This window comes from Cucurbitaria berberidis, assembly GCF_010015615.1.
Source record: "Cucurbitaria berberidis CBS 394.84 unplaced genomic scaffold K460scaffold_6, whole genome shotgun sequence".
Lineage (NCBI taxonomy): Eukaryota > Fungi > Ascomycota > Dothideomycetes > Pleosporales > Cucurbitariaceae > Cucurbitaria > Cucurbitaria berberidis.
In genome coordinates, this window is record NW_024468940.1 from 804,518 (window position 1) to 820,409 (window position 15,892).

Sequence of the window (15,892 nt, forward strand, 5' to 3'; positions counted from 1 at the left end):
TCGCACATGTAAAGTCCTGAACTGCGATCGACGTCAGAGGCCCAAGCGCGCAAAGTGGGCTTCCGCGAACATCACGCCTCCCGCATCTTGAAGCTATCCCACCCAAGATGCCGAACGGGCGCCGCCCGCACGATTATGGCCCTGAAGCGCAGAGATGTGATCCTTGCAGCCGTCTCCGTCTTCATCGCCTGGGGCTACCTGACGCACTGGCAGCCCAAACTGCATTACCTGCCCTACGCCTTCGTTGCCGGAGTGCTCGCGACCCTCGCCCTGCTGGCATGGCTCACCTTCACCACAGCCTGGGACAGGGAACTACGGAGTGGAGGGGAAGTCGACTATGGGCCGCGTCACGTCGCCTTCCTTGCGCCAGAGAAGTGGAGGGCTGAGAGGGAGGCATTGAATAAGAGGAACATGTACATGATGGAGCCAATATACCCACCGTCCTTTGTTATTTCGGACAGCCTCGATGTGCTGGTGGGTTTAATCCTGCGCGACTTTGTGAAGGGCTGGTACGGGAATATCAGCAAGAGCCCAACGTTCGTAAACGAGATCGACAAGGCGGTGCGGGCTGCCTTGGGCGAGATACGCGACCGAATACTGGCAGTAGACATGGTGGAGACGGTCGTGTCGCGCATGATTCCCCTCATCACAGATCACCTGCGGGCTTCGTATGAGGCAGAGCGCGTCGTGCGTGGGCGTAAATTGTCGCGCAACATTACCGACTCGGAAGAGCTTGATCTTGCCATTGCAGCAAAGTATAAGGAGGGTCGACTACACCCGGCAGCTTCGTTGGCGTATTCCAACACCAAACCCATCCAACAGCAGCATTTGCGGAGCATTGTTTCGCGGCTACTACCCATGGTTATGCCTGCAAATATGACCACCAGTCCCGCTGTCAACGTACTCATCAAGGAGATTGTAGCATGCGCAGTCTTGTCGCCTGTGATGCAGATGCTTGCTGACCCGGATACGTGGAACCAGCTCATGGAGGGATACGTAAGACTATCATTTTTCGCTTTTGTTCCTCGCTAACTATGCCAGGGACGGACGTTGCTGCAAGAAAGGAAGACGGTGCGCAAGCTGCGAGCTGCACTCGACGAACATGCTCCGCCTTCGCCGAAGAACCCAAAGAACGTCCAATTTCCCAAACTGGCGCCGGGCGACAATGAGCGACGATTTGAAAGGTTCATCCGCGCCATCAGACAGACCAACTCCTTAGCGGATGCCCGACGCTTCCGGAGTGAAATATCAAGTCAGCTGCGGAAAGATTCCACAGCCGAAGGTCAAGACCCTGTTTACCTTCGACGTTTGGAAACCGCACGCCAGATCCTAGATCAGAAGGTGACAAATCTCAGCGCGGGCGGATCGGTGCGAGCAAAGGTCGCCGCTCAAGAGAAGCCTAAACATAAACGGACATCGTCAAGGTTCGCGAATGCCTCTCTACGAGAAGTCTTGTATGATGCATCAGGCCTCTCGTGCTTCATGGAATTCATGGACCAAGCAGATTTGATGCGGCTCGTGCAGTTCTGGATAGTGGTGGATGGGTTCCGGAACCCGCTAGAAGTCGATACTGACGAGCCGCCGGAATATGTTGGCTCTCTTCCTGCGTGGACAGACTCCGATCGCGCAGATTTGGCTCAGATCCACGACGGGTACCTATCGAAGCCAGAGCTCAAGATCCTTCCGGAAGCGCGACAGGCGGTCACGGAGTTTCTCAAAGCTGGACGGGCGGCGACACCTCAGCAATACTATGACGCACGCCGTGCCCTACTACAGGCGCAGACGGCCGCGTACGATCAGCTGCAAGAGCCTTACTTTCGGAGGTTCAAGAAGTCGAATCTATACTACAAGTGGCTTGCGATGGACGAAGCAGCGAATGGAGGGAAAGGTGCTGTGAAGACGAAGACCTTGGCGCAATCACTTGACAACTCGCTTGCTATAGCTCCTGCGATGGTTAGAACCCAGTCAAGGCAGAGGAGCGCATTGCAGATGCCACAAGGTGATCTTCGCAGAGCTGTCACGTCGTCGTCGGATATAAAGAGTTTGGGAATTGCCAAAACAATCGATCCGCCTCTGCGGCGCTCACTAGATGCGCAGCATACACCAACATTTATACGCGCGCCCTTATTCGATGATGACTACGATACCGATCCCTTGGCACATTCGACAGCAAGCTTGGACTCCGATCACGGACAAGATCGTATCAATGGCAACGATTCGCATGTTGTTGATGCAATGCAGGCGGCTCTGACCGACATCATGGGCGACGAACCTGAGGGCTCTATATTCCATGAGCCAAGTCTAAATACTCCTCACGATAATGACTCAATGAGAGGTTCTATCGATTTGCCACGGGCGTTGTCACCGAGGCCTGATCTGCAGCCGAGGAAAGACAGTTTAAAGCCAAGTATAGCGTCTCTGGGCCTCGTAGGTGAGCCGAGAACGCGCGGTGTCTTCAACGATGAGCTGTTTGGCGATGAGGAGAAGTTTCTGGAAGACGAGATCGAAGACCCGGTAGGCAGAAAAAAGATAGACGACGATGAGATTCACGAGGCGGCACCCGGAGATCTCGGTCTCGCGGAGGCTATAGATGCACTTACTGCGGACATCGAGCGCTTAGTAACACAGGAGTCTATCGTGGACTCGCTGACATCCAAGGCCGAGTTAACGAACAATGCTGCTGAGCTTAGAATTCTGCGGAAGTCGAAAACTAGTTTGCAGCGAGAGATACAACGGAAGGAGTTACAGCGACAGCAGTACATTGTTCAGGAGAGTGACAACAGCTTGTACGGACGTGCGACGGTCTTCATTCAGTCAATTATGGTCGGCACGGAGGAGGATGGCAAAGAGTACGCTATGTGTAAGTCTACCTTTCCCACTCTCCAGACGCTTGCTAATCGACTTCGTAGATGTCATTGAAGTCAGACGACGTGCTGGCGACCAGATGCCTGCAGCAACCTGGGTAATTTCGCGAAGATATAGCGAGTTCCACGAACTGAACAAGAGGCTTCGCGCTAAATTTCCACAAATTCGAAACTTGGAGTTTCCACGCCGACAGATGATGCTCAAGCTTCAAAAGGACTTTTTGCATAAGCGGCGTCTTGGTCTCGAGAAGTATCTACGAGTATGTAACTCCTACCTCTTCTACCATGAATGCCAAGTCTAATTGAGGTGTGGTAGGAGCTTCTGCTCGTCCCAGCAGTATGCCGCAGCCGCGAACTTCGTGCCTTTCTTTCCCAAGCCGCGATCTCCCCAGCTGAAGCCTTAGCGAACCAAGACCCACACTCAAACGACTTCGTAACACGCATCTACAACTCTGTCGCCGACGGCATGGAGGAGTTTCTTGGCAATATTCCTGTCCTCGACCAACTCTCTGTCGCGGGTCAAAACCTTATTTCTGCCGCTACGACTCAACTAGCTCATACGAATGGCGCAACCGCTCAGCCTGGTAATCTTTTCAATTCTGGTGTGTTGGTTGGGGGTGAGGGAACGGATGCAGAGGCTGAAGCGGAGTTATTGGCGTTTGAAAACAAGGAACTGGAGCCATTTGTCAAACCGATATGCGATATCTTCCTCGAGACATTCGAACTCAACCGCGAGAACAACTGGCTGCGCGGCCGTGCCGTGGTCGTCGTACTACACCAGTTACTCGGCGGAACTATTGAGCGGAAAGTCCGGGAATCCTTCTCAACTCTACTGTCCGAACATAATATCGCCAAGTACATTGATACACTCAAAGACGCCATGTGGCCGAACGGCAGGATGAAGGTAGGCGGCCCTGAGAGGACAGGTCAAGATAAGGAGAAGAGTAGGAAGGCAGCAAGTGAGGTGCTGGGTACACTAGTCCCAGAGTTGGCATCTAGTGTAGTGGGGAGGCAGAATGCAACGTTGGCGGCTAAGAAAGTGGAGGGGTGCGTTAATAATGCGCGGTTGAAGTAAGTTTCCAGAATGTTAAAGTGGTAGTGAAGTGGGCTAACGAAAGACATAGTACGCATCTTGCTTTTACGCTTTTGGATGAGCTGGTTAATGTGCTATTTCCGGAAGGTGGGATGAAATGATGCATGCATATGGAATGGCGTTGCATAGATGGTGTCCATGTTTAGGTTGATGGTCAGATAGGAGACGGCGAGCGATGTCACACCCAACATCACTCGCAAACTCGAATATACTTGTAACACTTCAGCTTGATACCGTCGTGGCTTTGTAGTAGATTCCAACTCCAACCCAGACTCCCTAGGTCTGTGTCAACAAGCTTGTCTCATAACCTACGAAGATCGCGGCCTTCGTCCAGTGAACCTGATATTCTTTGGTGGGCTTCAGCTCGCCGAGCAGATGCGTCTGGCTGTGTGAGCTCCGTCGTAACGAACTTTACCGTCTGTTGTCTGAAGGTTCGCGGATCGGACGGAGGCGTCATTCAACAGGTAAGAGAGGTAACGAGGAACGAAAGGCGACTAGGCAATTAGGTAGGATTAAAGAAGTAATAATATACTAATATAGAATTAAAGGAAAGTTAGGAGATAGAACAAAGTTAACCGGCGGTAGAAATGATATTAGTGATATATCTTCGTATGGAAAGGTAACTGGTGCATGTCGTTAGAGAAGTATTAAGTGGAAGGATCGAAGTTATGTTTGGGAAGGATAGACGATAGACGTGGGGCTCGGGAAGGGTCCACGGGCAGATGTTGGGCCAAACGTATATAACTCAAACTACTTAGTGATCGCCTTAGCCCACATTATAGTACTGGTATGTATGGACGCATTCTCTGAAAAGCGATTTGAGTTTTGCAGCATCTTCAATGAAATAGATAGTAGGTTTACACACTCAAGTCGCTCCAATGGATCCATATGGACCCAACTCCCTAATCCGCTCCACCCACACCCATGACACCTCTTCCAAACCACTCACTAATAACCGCAAAGCCATCCCTGCCTCTCTTAAGAGCATCTTGAAACATATCATGTCTCTCTGCACTCTCTACCTGCGCTCTTCGAATCGCCTTGACCGTCGCATTATTACTACTACAGATCGGGCATTCGATCTCTGCATTTTTGACATCTTCATCCGTGCTCAAACAACTTTGATGAAAGCTGTGCTTACACAAAAAGTGCACAACAGGCAGCTCGAGCGGCTTGCTGCACACTTGACAGCGTGAGGCCTGGAAAACGACAGGTTTGGTATTCAGATTTTGCAGCTCAGTCTTCTTGGTTTCCGTGTCGGAGCGGAATGTCTCAATTGTGCGGCGGTTGGAGGCGATTTCGGCGCGTTCGCGCTCGATGGTAGTACTGAGGTAGGACTTTATCATTCCCATTGTAGCAACGCCGTTTGCAGAGAGGGTCTGAATGACTTGTAGGGGAGCCATGAGCCCGTCTTCGTCGATCTTCTTGAGAACCATGTCTAGCTCGTCACCTGCTTCGGCGAGGATGTCGGGTGAGGAAGTGAAGAATGCAAGGGCGGCGGGGTAGAGTGCAGGTTCTTCTGGGCCATATTTGCGGAGGGCGCGGATGGCGCCTTGTGTGTCTTTCGCGGCGGTGTATGAGCGGAAAATGTCGAAGTGCAGTCCTTGCTGCTCGCGGACAAGAATTGCGCCGTCGCGGAAGTTGGAGAGATGCGAGAGGAGGAGTATGTTCGAGATGTCTATCGGTATGTCCTTGCCCTCGACAAGTTTCTTTGCCTTGTTTTCCCACTCTTGCCGTTCGCCATCTTTCTTTGAGGATGCGGTATGCAAGTACATTTCGAAGAGTGTGGTATAGAGGTCCACCTTGTCGTCTTCCCGCAGATTCTCCGACTCGATGCATGCCTCAAGGAAGACAATAAACTCTTGAGGGTGGTCTACGAAAGCTGAGAATGCGGTACGTGGTTTAGGTACCTTGTACTCTGGCGGGGGCTCATCCGTGTTCGTTTCAATAATTTGAGCTTGACTCATGGTGCTCTTCTGCTCATTTGTGGGAGGAGATGCTAATGCGCTGGTGTTCATGTAAGGTAGGGGAAGTAGAGCGGCGAGATTCTGCACGGCGCTTGAGGCTACACCAAGCCCCATCCCTATTCCACCCGACGATGGAACATCAGGAATGATGATAGCATCCTTCTTGGGTCTGAAGTTCCCAGTGTAGTAGTCGATGAAGAGTTGAGTAGTGTCCTTTGGTAGGTGTTGTAACAGTACGGTAGCATACTTCATGAGGTTGAAGTACGCTACCTCGGGCTCTAATCGCCAAATATAAGCCAACGATTCCGCATATCGTTTTGAGTCTTCGATGAGTACGTCGACTACCAACTCGTGTTCGCCATGTTTCCGTGCTAGGAAGGCAGCTTGATCGTAATAGCCCCCTTGCCGGCACATCGAAATGGCTGTGTCTAGGTCAAATTTGAGGTCATCAGGAGATTTGATGAACTCTTCCAACTTCTCAACGTCTTTAAGTTTCGCGTAGCAGTTCAAGAGTAGAGTTGTATGGTCTGAGGTCGCCTTATGATGATCATGGAGCTCTTCCAGGTATTCAATCAGATTGTGAATTCGTTGGGTATCCAAAAACTACCAAATTGTCAGCACGTCGAGGATATGAGAAGTGCAGCACGAACCTTTCGAATGACCTGAGAAGGTTCAGTATTGTCGATTGCTTTCAGATACTGTTGCATAGCGGTATCATAGTCTTGTTTTGAATACAAGTAATCGCCAAACTTCCTCAGAATGACATTCTGCTGTGACGAATCAAGCCCTGCCTTCTGGGCTAAATTGATGGCTAGCACATAAAGATTCCGCTGGTACAATATGTCCAGCTTCTGCGCGAACGGCTTCTCATGATATCGGTAGATCTGGTCGCGTTAGCTTATGAGCGCTATTTCTAGCAGCGGCGAACACACCTTTCCATCAATCGTGAACACAAAAAGGTCGCCCCATTCTGATATAACAGCCTTGACTTGGGACGACAGTTGTTCCTGGTGCGCCACAAATCTCAGCTCCGTATTGAGGAGCGTAAAACTCGAGGTGTTGAACGCATCATCCGCAGCGCCAATGCCAAACGCTCTGAGCGGGTTGGACCTGGGCATCGCGTTGGACTTGGGAGGCGCAACAATTACAACGTAGTCTTTGTATGTGGAGACCATTTTCTTCTCGCCCTCGTATGTATATGGTGGTCCACGGCCGTGCTGGCTGTAGTAGTAAATCGCATCGTTCCTTCCGACAACGACGTCTCGAGAGGCTTTGTCGACAGCCATGCAACCCACGCCGCAGCCGTATTCATCGAGTGATTTCGCCGGCTGCCCTTGTCCCCTCCCGGATATTACGAGCGTCATAATGCGTGCGGTCGTCGCGATATAGAGGGTGGTGATATTCCCTTCCCTAAACTCAATACCAGTAATAGGTTCCTCGGATTCGAACACAGTCCGTTGTCGCGCTCCTCGATCGTGTATAAGATCGCCTCTCACAACAGTGACGGCACCATTTGCGAAACCCACAGCAAGCTGCGACAGGTCGTCCAGCGCAGCAAAGGCAGATATGGGAAACTGCTTGCGCCCATTGTGAATAGTGAGCGTACTCTGACACCGTGGAATGCCTGTTTTCTTCTCCAGCTTGTCCAGTGCCCATACTTTCAGCACCGGCTCATCGGACAAGTCTTCGGCTATTGTGACTAGTAAAGAAGTGCCTTCGATCTGCTTCATGTGGGTGATTGCGCCCGCATCATGGGCCTTGAACGCGCGCACCACCTTGAAGGTCTGCGACACGATTCGGACGAGGCCATCTGCGCTGCCCAAGAAGATGCTCTCTGATCCGGATATTATGCATGTTATATTTCCGATCTGTAATGTGTGAGAGACTGCGTATCCACGGGCTGTATCGTCATACCTCGGAGAGGAAGGAGCTCTCGTCGTCGGGGAGCTTGACTTGCGAGACGTCGAAGAACTTGAACTGCCACTTTTCTGAAGTCAGCTTCGCCATCATGTGTAGTGTCAAGGAGAATGCTTACCGGAGTGACTGCCATGCTGCTACCGGTCCATACTCGCGACTTCTGGTATGGCAAGAGCTATCGTCGCCTTGGAGCTGCGGGCAGGTGCGCTCGAGCCACTCTTCCCCGAGATTCCGACATCCGACATCGAGAAGCTCAAGGTGGCCTTGACATGGGCGCGCCGTCTCCATTCAACATCGCTGCATCTCCAATTTCAAATCGCCTCGGTCAACACTCTGTATGCTACTGTTCGTACTAATAGTTGAATACTGTACTAATTACACGCAGGAAACCTCAGAGCCGTCCAATTACCTGTCAACACCCATCCTCTCCCAAGAGAACATCTACCCGTAGCCAAAATGATAACGGACAACCAACTTTACTCGCTCGCCATCTTCCTCGGAAGTGCTGCCATGCTCCTCATTGTCCTATACCACTTTCTGGAAGTCAATTCGGAAGAATATCAGGAAGTCAAGAAGCCAAAGGGCGCAGCAAGCAAAGTCAAGGCATGAGAAGAATGTACAATTTGGGCAGACTACGCTCGACGTGTATACAAGTCTGAGAAGCAAGGGCGAAGGGTCTTTTGTGAGCGCCTAGCAGGCAGAGGAATTGATACCAAGTTGGAAAGCATTAGCAGGCACTAGGGTGCAGTGAGCGGCACGATGTGGAGTTTGGGCGCATACAATCATGAATCATTGAGATGGTTTGGTCTGGTCGCTATATCAGCTACTTTCTCTACCGATGCTCGCACAAAGGAGTGTTCATGCAGCACTACCTGCTCGCCCTTGATTGGCAAAGCTAGGGCGGTTTCCTTCTGCCAATGGGTATACGCATATTCATACAGATGCTTAATTCAAGCACAACCGTGAGCGCCTTGTTGACCTGGTGCTGGTCGCAATCGACAAGCCGCCCGCTCTCTTCGTGTTCAGTCTTCTACATCGACCAGCTCCTCTTCTATTGCACTATTGTCATTGAACCCTTTCCTGCGCTTGTCGTTAACAAGTGTCGCACCTCCACGATCCATGCCCGGCCCACCAATGCGTCTTTTATGCGACACCAGGCGGGCCTGTACATCGCGGGCTTCGTGCTCTGCCGCTTTCTTAGGACGTCCACGGCCTCGAGGGATTGCTGTTGCACCCTGACACATCAATTTGTCCGCTTGGAAGCGCTCGTGATCGATGGTAATGCGCGGAGTGACTTGACGACCTTGAGCATCGCTAAGATAAGCCTCAGATTCATGCGCGTCTATTCACTCTGTCAGACCCTCAGCAATCGCTTTTGAGCTTAATTATCTTCGTTACCAGAGAGACCACTGGCTGGTCCATCGCCAAGCTCCCATGATAGCGGCTCCAAATGGTTCTGCTTGATATGATTGCGCCAATTGGACTCCAGGTCAAAGGACTGTGGTGTGTACTTCTCGATCCTCATGTTAGTCATGGGGTCGTGGTTGGTGACTTCCTTGCCGCATTCAGCCCACAAGCACTCCAGAGTATGGTGAAGCGTTTCTTTCCTGTGGACCTTGAAGACGTGCTTCATGAGCGTTTCCAGATTGTGGAGCTCGGCTTTGCAGTTTTGCCACTTGCAACTGTACGATTGATATTGGGGAACACGGTTTGCGACGCTGGGTGAACGCGAATCGATCCGGATGGGCTCGTCTCCACCAGTTCGAACATTGCGCAAACTACTGGGCTGCGAGGGTTGATGTTGTTTCCGCGGACCTGTATAGCCATTCGCAGACGGCCGTGTTTGCGCAGTAGCGGACCCATGAATGGCTTTTCGCCATCCAACTGGACGACCCTTCTTCTTAGGCAACGGTTGTCCATCTGGTCCATATGCGGTGGTGGACCGGAAAGCGCTATAGCCAACTCCAGGAGCGGCAGAGCTAGGGCGCGGAGCACTTACGCTCATACCTGTAGAGCTTGCCGAACGCTTTGGTGTTGTCGGTATTGTAGAATTGGGGAAAGAATGACGCGGAGGTCGACCTCGTCGCTTCGGCTTGAAGGGGTTGGACGGTTCAGGTAAAGCTTGGGCCCTTGCTTGAGCCCCACCTTCACCGCCAATCGCGTTCGAGGGCGCCCGAGGACGCGCTTCTCTCTCCTCGTCAGAATCCTCTTCATCGTCGGCTTCATCTGACAAAGGATGAACGCCGTCCTTGAAATAGCCCGGGGGAGGCTTTCCAGGATCAATCACGTCCCACCTGATCGTGCTCAGGTCGGAGTCAAATGATATGTGCGGTAAGGCTGTCCTCAAAACATCCAGGTGCTGATTGAGTGGACGCTCTGATGGGTGTCGTCCACACGCAAGCAGCACGTCGCGCGCAATTGTAGCGGGATTATAATTATTCCGACGAATGGCCTTTTTCCTGTCTAGGTGATCAACATAGACTCGGTGTCGAAAGTCGTTGGCAGACGGCTGTACTGGAACTACAGGAGCTTGAGGTGGGCGGGAGGGCACATTGGCGATGGGGAAATTGGTGATCGCGGGTTCCTTGTCGACAGCCATGCCGTCTTGAGTTTGAGGATATGGGCGTCCATCGGGATACATGGAATTGGAGTAAGGTTTCTTCGGCGGCGGGCCCATGTCTTCCTCATCAGACAGTGCTGTCAAGTCGACCAGATCACTCAAGTTTCGCTTCCGCGCCGCTTCTTCTTTATTTGCCGGTGGCTTGAGTTCCGCTTTTATGGGTATCATCTCAGCAACTGCCACAGGCGTAGCTGCGGTGGAATCATTGTCTGGAAATGGTGGATACGAGCCTCTGATTGCAGGTGACATAGCTGCAGGCGTATGTTGTAAGTTTCCTGCAGACACAGTAACATCTTTTTTCATGACAGCTGGAGGGACCTGAGCTTTAGGTGCAGCTACAGGTGTCGGTTGAGGTGCCGTTTTGCGGGATGCTGAATTAACATCGGGAACAGCAGTAAGGAGGCTCTTCGCAAAAGCTGCACGATCTAGCTTCAATCCCATCTGCTCCAGTCTTTCGCATAACTCAATGTAAGAGGGGTTGCTGTTTAGCATGCCAAGTATCTTACTAGGGTCCAATGAGTGGCTGGGATTTTGACTAGTAAGATAGGCTGCCGCTGCTTGAGCTAGATGTGCTTTCTTTTCTGGTGGCCAGATAGTGTTGCCACCAGATCGATTAGACGCTGCTTGGGCTTGAGCTGGTACAGCAGGAGCAGAAACTGGGGCAGGTGGCTTCGCAGTAGACTCCCGAGGAACTGCCTTCTTCCTCGAGTTGGCAGCTTGAGGAGTATTTGCTTGGACAGTCTGAGCAGGTTCAGGAACTGTCGCTTGAGTGGTTGGTTTTTGAACAGTCGGAGATTTTGGAGCTTTGGCCCGCCTTTCTTCCTCCCAAATACGGGCCAGAAGCGCTGGGTCTTTGCCGTTCAGCTCTCGCATTTTCGCCATCATAGCACGAATCTCAGCCTCGAGAGCTTCACCTGATGCCGCTGGTGGCTCAGGCGCGACAAGCATTGCTTCAGCTACATTTGATTGTTGTTTGCGAGCTTTCCTAGTCTTCGGGTTCGGCTGTCGAAGTCTTTCTTCCTCTTCTTGGCGTTGGCGTTCCTCTTCCTCTTTCTTCAGCTCCTCCGCCTTGCGCAACTCTTCGGCAGCCCTCTCTTCCTCTGCCTTCTGAGCACGCAGGGCGTCCTGCTTCCGCTGATACTCGGGCCATGGATCGTACACGGCCATGGGATCTACTGTAGTGCCTTGGGCGGCATATGTATCTGCGACACTGGCTGTGGGCGCGGAAGAAGCGATTGGAGTGGATGATATTTGAGCATTAGTGTAGTTGTAGGAGTTCGAAGTAGTGGTATTCTGGGAAGTTCGCGAGGCCTCGACACTGGGAAGCTGTCGCTGGCTATAATCCGTATACGGCGGGTTTGCGGCAGCAGTCATGGCGGCCCCTCTTGCAGATGTGGCAGGCGTCGCATTGTACTGATGCTGCACCCTTTGCGAAGGATAACCTGCGGCCATAGCTGGAGATGGCAGGTTTCGATTCGTTGTCGTTTGGGTGCGATTGGTGTTGACGCTACGTGGGCGAGCTTGCGATTGACTATAGGAAGACAGGGTGGCGTGGGTCTGTGCCTGCATTTGCGGTGAACGGGAAGCGTCACTGCCGTATCGGCTTGATTGGGAAGTTGCGTCATTTGTCGCAGTGAAGCCAGAGTGGTTTGTCGCCAATGTACCAGTAGGAGTATATGCTGTGTTGCTCATATTGCGTAAGACTTCAGCCGCACGACTGGTCGTCTCTCGGGTTCCTCCATAGTTGTTACTATTCCACGAATTGTCTTGGCCAGCACCATAACCACTGCCCGGGTTCGCATACGATTGTGGCTGATAGGACATGTAATCCTGGGCTTGGTTCGTCGGTGGCTGTTGGTATTGGCGCGACGATTGCGCGGCGTTGTTCGAAGCCGGCGCAGTCTGATATTCCGAGTACTGTTGGGCAGAGCTTTGCTGGTATTGGTAATTGTACGGATGGTAGTTGTTCGATGCCATCCTGGCCGGCGTCTAAATGACCTGGAGCCCTTCCAAAGCCAATATGCGGGTGAGGTTGGGTAACTGCATAAGGAACAGCACGTTCACGAAGGGGAGTTTAGGTAGGTGGACGAAGAGAGTCGCGTGGCGGCATGCGACACGTGTGGATATCGCTGATTATACGCGATCTATCAACCTAGGTGAGTGTGTAAACGGGACTGCGACGCGTGGTGAACAATTACGGGGAAGTTCGGTGTTCAAGCAGCTAGCACGCGTTATGCGGACTTGGTTGGGCGGAGCGGAACGCGGTCCGGCAAAACTATTTTCCCAGCGCTACAGCAAGCGAACTAGCTGGGCATTTGCACACTTCGTCGACTTCAATTTTTGCGGACCGCGATACCACTTTCTCAACTAACCCGACAACCCGCCAATTTCACAGCAACAATGGCCAAGGTCCAGCCAGTCGTCGCGAGCTCTCGCCGCAAATCACGAAAGGCGCACTTCAGTGCGCCGAGTAGTGTGCGTCGGGTCATCATGAGCGTATGAGGACTTGAATGAATACATGCATGGACATGTTCTGACAATCTTCAGGCGCCATTGAGTAAGGAGCTCCGCGAGAAGCACGGTGTGCGCAGCATTCCCATCCGCAAGGATGTAAGTATCTTACAATCTCCTGCCTGGTTGTAGTGTGCTAAGAATTTGCAGGACGAGATCACCGTCGTGCGCGGCAGCAACAAGGGACGTGAGGGCAAGGTCACCTCCGTCTACCGCCTCAAGTACTGCATCCACGTCAACGGCAGTGCGTATTCACCAGTTAGCAGAAAACAGTTTGCATACTAAGTTACAACACAGTCGTCCGCGAGAAGAGCAACGGCCAATCGGTTCCCATTCCCATCGCTCCCTCGAAGGTTGTCGTCACCAAGCTCAAGCTCGACAAGGACCGAGAGCAGATCCTGGAGCGCAAGGGCGCCGGTCGCGAGGAGAAGAAGAAGAGGAACGAGGCATAAGCGTCTTATCTCCTTCGGTTGACGACACATTATGGCATTGACGCTCAGGAATATCGACATGGTGTCTTAGAGCGGGCGGCATGCATATCATCGGTTCACGGTCTGGGCATGCGACAAGCGCATGGAAAAGCAGGGCGTTATACCGGCTTCTAGCTCGAACAATGGACTTGCCGTCATACGGCCCCGTCGAAGATTCTTTCGAAATGATACCACGAAGGCTTTGGAGGTTGGTAACGAATGGAAAACCTTAACTCCGGCCTTCGATGTGACAACCCGCGTGATCATCCATTCCAATATGTCCCAACCGCTAGATAATCTACTCACCAACCGATACCTAATGGTTGATTGAGTTATACGACTGGCGCAGAATAATGCTAGATGACTACTGTCATTGCTTGCCTGCACACCATCTTCGAGGTTTTCAATGAAGAAGATGGTTTGTTGATGAGACACATTCTCTTTTATCTCCACCATGCATTTGTCGCCTGCCAATGATGGAACCAGCTTTACGGCTACTATCCGATTCTGATCAGCCCTTGTACAATCGAAAAAATGACATACAATATCGATGCCTAAGAGCTCACCAACGTCTCCCGTAAACTGTGACAACTGCTCAACTAGTGTACCAAGCTTCTGAGCTCCTGTGTTCCGTTCTAAGACCTTTTTACGTATAGCAAGCAATCCCCGAACCTTCCAGGTCGGAGGTCGGCTTCCACGGACCCACTCCGTATAAGGGTTTCACCTACTGCACGTTGGCGGAGCTGTACGATCTCTAGCTTTCAAAAACTACTTCATATACGAGAAGTGTGAAGCAGTGAGTGTCTTTCGGAACCGTCTTACGTTTAATAATGTCAATGACCGTCCTGTATGGGAGTAGAGTTTTGAATTTTTTAGACATAGATCGGGTGAGTTTACCGACGATATTGAAAGCATGCAAGTTCAACTAGTATTTGCTGAAGTTGGTTCAGATGTCTATCTAATTCAGTTGGGTACTATGTGGTACATGTGATTTGTTACTTTGGTTAGAGAGACGTGAAGCTTGCAGAGAGCTCAAGGGATGTATAAGATACCAAGTAGATATATTAAGAAATGAGTTGCACATGAAGAAGTATATTAGCCTTACAAATAATGTATTGTACTTTGTTCAAATTTGATAGCATTTGCTTCTTTAGACTAAGATTAGGAAAATCGATGGAGGTAGGTAATGGGGCCTGTCATTTGTCAATAGGCCTAGCAGTTAACGTTGCGGCGGACAGGTAGTCTACAAAAGGAAAGGTAGTACCGCATAGTAGGACGAGCCTCCAAGACAATGGCAGATTCTGGAGTGAGTACTTGCTAAATTGATAGTAACTAGCTACTAGGGGTTACTCTCATAACTTGCAAAGGGTAAATGATATCTGAAGGAGAATGTGACCACCTCTTGAAGTCGGTAACCCATACATGGCTGCTCAAGTCGTATATTTCCGTGGTGCCCAGGAGACTGACAGCTGGTGATCGATGACCTGCACATCAGCAATGACAGCGACAGTGTGATTATCCTGCACCTCACCCATGGAAAGGATAGCATATTCATCGTCTGATGAATGGTTCTGGTTCTGGTAACGGCAACTAGACGTAAGTGCCGATTTGTCCGGAGTGATCCTCGGTTCTTACGCGTGTGATTGCACACGTAGTCACGCATATATTGATGCTATAAGCGTGTATTCCGCATACACGTCCATGTGCCCGGAGACGCGGCGTGTGTGTCGTCACAACCACCACATTTGATACATGATTGTCGCGTCAGATGCGTAGCGTATCGCTGCATTATTATACATGCCCTCAAATAGTAGCATATGAAGGTCCAAGTTCTCCTTGATACTGTTGACCGATGGTTATCGTATATGTGGAGAGGAGACATGATTGCCGTATGCGAACCCGTCGGGTAGGCGGAAGGCAGCGGAACTTGCGAGAGATCTCCAGAATATCATCATTAGAGAGGTTGAGCATGGTGGGTTGCGCTAAGGTAGTGTGAAGTAAGTGATCATCGAAGAGGCGTGGCCGATCAACCCGCAACTACTCCAAGGGAATGGATAGTCTTAGCAAATCAGATTAGCTCAATGCACATTGTTGTTCGGGAACTTGGATGATGTCTTCCGAGGCGTGCGTATCCATGGATGGGTGTTTACTAAGTAATTACTTAGTAATTTAGTAATTACTATTTAGTAAAGCCTAATTAGGTATAGTACCTAGTAATTACTATTTAGTAATTACTAAATAGTAATTACTAAAAAAAAAATTTAGTAATTACTAAATAGTAATTACTAATTAATACTATTTAGTAATTTAAAAAAAAAAACTTTTTAATAAAATATTAAAATATATAAATTTTACTATATTAATATTATATTAAAATTCTAAATATAGTACTTAAATTATAGTTTTATACTAATATAAATATATAATAAGTAGTTAAAATAAGTAAATAG

The 15,892-nt window shown here is 50.5% G+C and overlaps 5 protein-coding genes across 5 annotated transcripts; 3 read left to right on the forward strand and 2 right to left on the reverse strand.

Moving 5' to 3' along the window:
* The first annotated feature begins 86 nt into the window (after positions 1-86).
* On the forward strand, positions 87-4,265 carry K460DRAFT_370891 (uncharacterized protein). The gene is made up of 5 exons (XM_040934241.1): positions 87-996; positions 1,042-2,860; positions 2,910-3,124; positions 3,181-3,935; positions 3,989-4,265. Exons 1-5 carry the CDS (start codon positions 136-138, stop codon positions 4,056-4,058), a joined length of 3,720 nt encoding a protein of 1,239 aa, XP_040783473.1. The 5' UTR covers positions 87-135; the 3' UTR covers positions 4,059-4,265.
* A 386-nt stretch (positions 4,266-4,651) lies between these two features.
* On the reverse strand, positions 4,652-8,006 carry K460DRAFT_420755 (vacuolar protein sorting-associated protein 11). Its single transcript, XM_040938098.1, has 5 exons — positions 7,960-8,006; positions 7,839-7,907; positions 6,857-7,792; positions 6,575-6,808; positions 4,652-6,527 (listed from the first exon to the last, which is right to left on the reverse strand). The coding sequence occupies exons 1-5, from the start codon at positions 7,972-7,974 to the stop codon at positions 4,860-4,862; spliced, it is 2,922 nt and encodes a 973-aa protein (XP_040783474.1). The 5' UTR covers positions 7,975-8,006; the 3' UTR covers positions 4,652-4,859.
* Positions 8,007-8,297: 291 nt separating this feature from the next.
* K460DRAFT_294890 (uncharacterized protein) lies at positions 8,298-8,450 on the forward strand (the record flags this gene model as incomplete). The annotated part of the gene is made up of 1 exon (XM_040929519.1): positions 8,298-8,450. The coding sequence occupies one exon, from the start codon at positions 8,298-8,300 to the stop codon at positions 8,448-8,450; it is 153 nt and encodes a 50-aa protein (XP_040783475.1).
* Positions 8,451-8,863: 413 nt separating this feature from the next.
* On the reverse strand, positions 8,864-12,438 carry K460DRAFT_410305 (uncharacterized protein; the record flags this gene model as incomplete). Its single annotated transcript, XM_040937357.1, has 2 exons — positions 8,864-9,183; positions 9,240-12,438. 2 exons carry the CDS (start codon positions 12,436-12,438, stop codon positions 8,864-8,866), a joined length of 3,519 nt encoding a protein of 1,172 aa, XP_040783476.1.
* A 422-nt stretch (positions 12,439-12,860) lies between these two features.
* K460DRAFT_370894 (ribosomal protein L24) lies at positions 12,861-13,745 on the forward strand (the record flags this gene model as incomplete). The annotated part of the gene is made up of 4 exons (XM_040934242.1): positions 12,861-12,957; positions 13,009-13,071; positions 13,123-13,216; positions 13,270-13,745. Coding segments are annotated over 4 exons (409 nt in total), but the record flags the coding sequence as incomplete, so codon positions are not given.
* Between the last annotated feature and the right edge of the window lie 2,147 nt (positions 13,746-15,892).

Bases quoted from the DNA above. Each gene is read 5' to 3' on its own strand.
- K460DRAFT_370891 (XM_040934241.1), top strand. From the start codon at position 136: ATGGCCCTGAAGCGCAGAGATGTGATCCTTGCAGCCGTCTCCGTCTTC. The intron at 2,861-2,909 runs GTAAGTCTACCT...TCGACTTCGTAG, and splicing joins TGGCAAAGAGTACGCTATGT to ATGTCATTGAAGTCAGACGA. The intron at 3,936-3,988 runs GTAAGTTTCCAG...CGAAAGACATAG, and splicing joins GTTAATAATGCGCGGTTGAA to TACGCATCTTGCTTTTACGC.
- K460DRAFT_420755 (XM_040938098.1), bottom strand. The intron at 6,809-6,856 runs GTGTGTTCGCCG...TAACGCGACCAG, and splicing joins TGTTCACGATTGATGGAAAG to ATCTACCGATATCATGAGAA. The intron at 6,528-6,574 runs GTTCGTGCTGCA...ACAATTTGGTAG, and splicing joins CTTCTCAGGTCATTCGAAAG to TTTTTGGATACCCAACGAAT.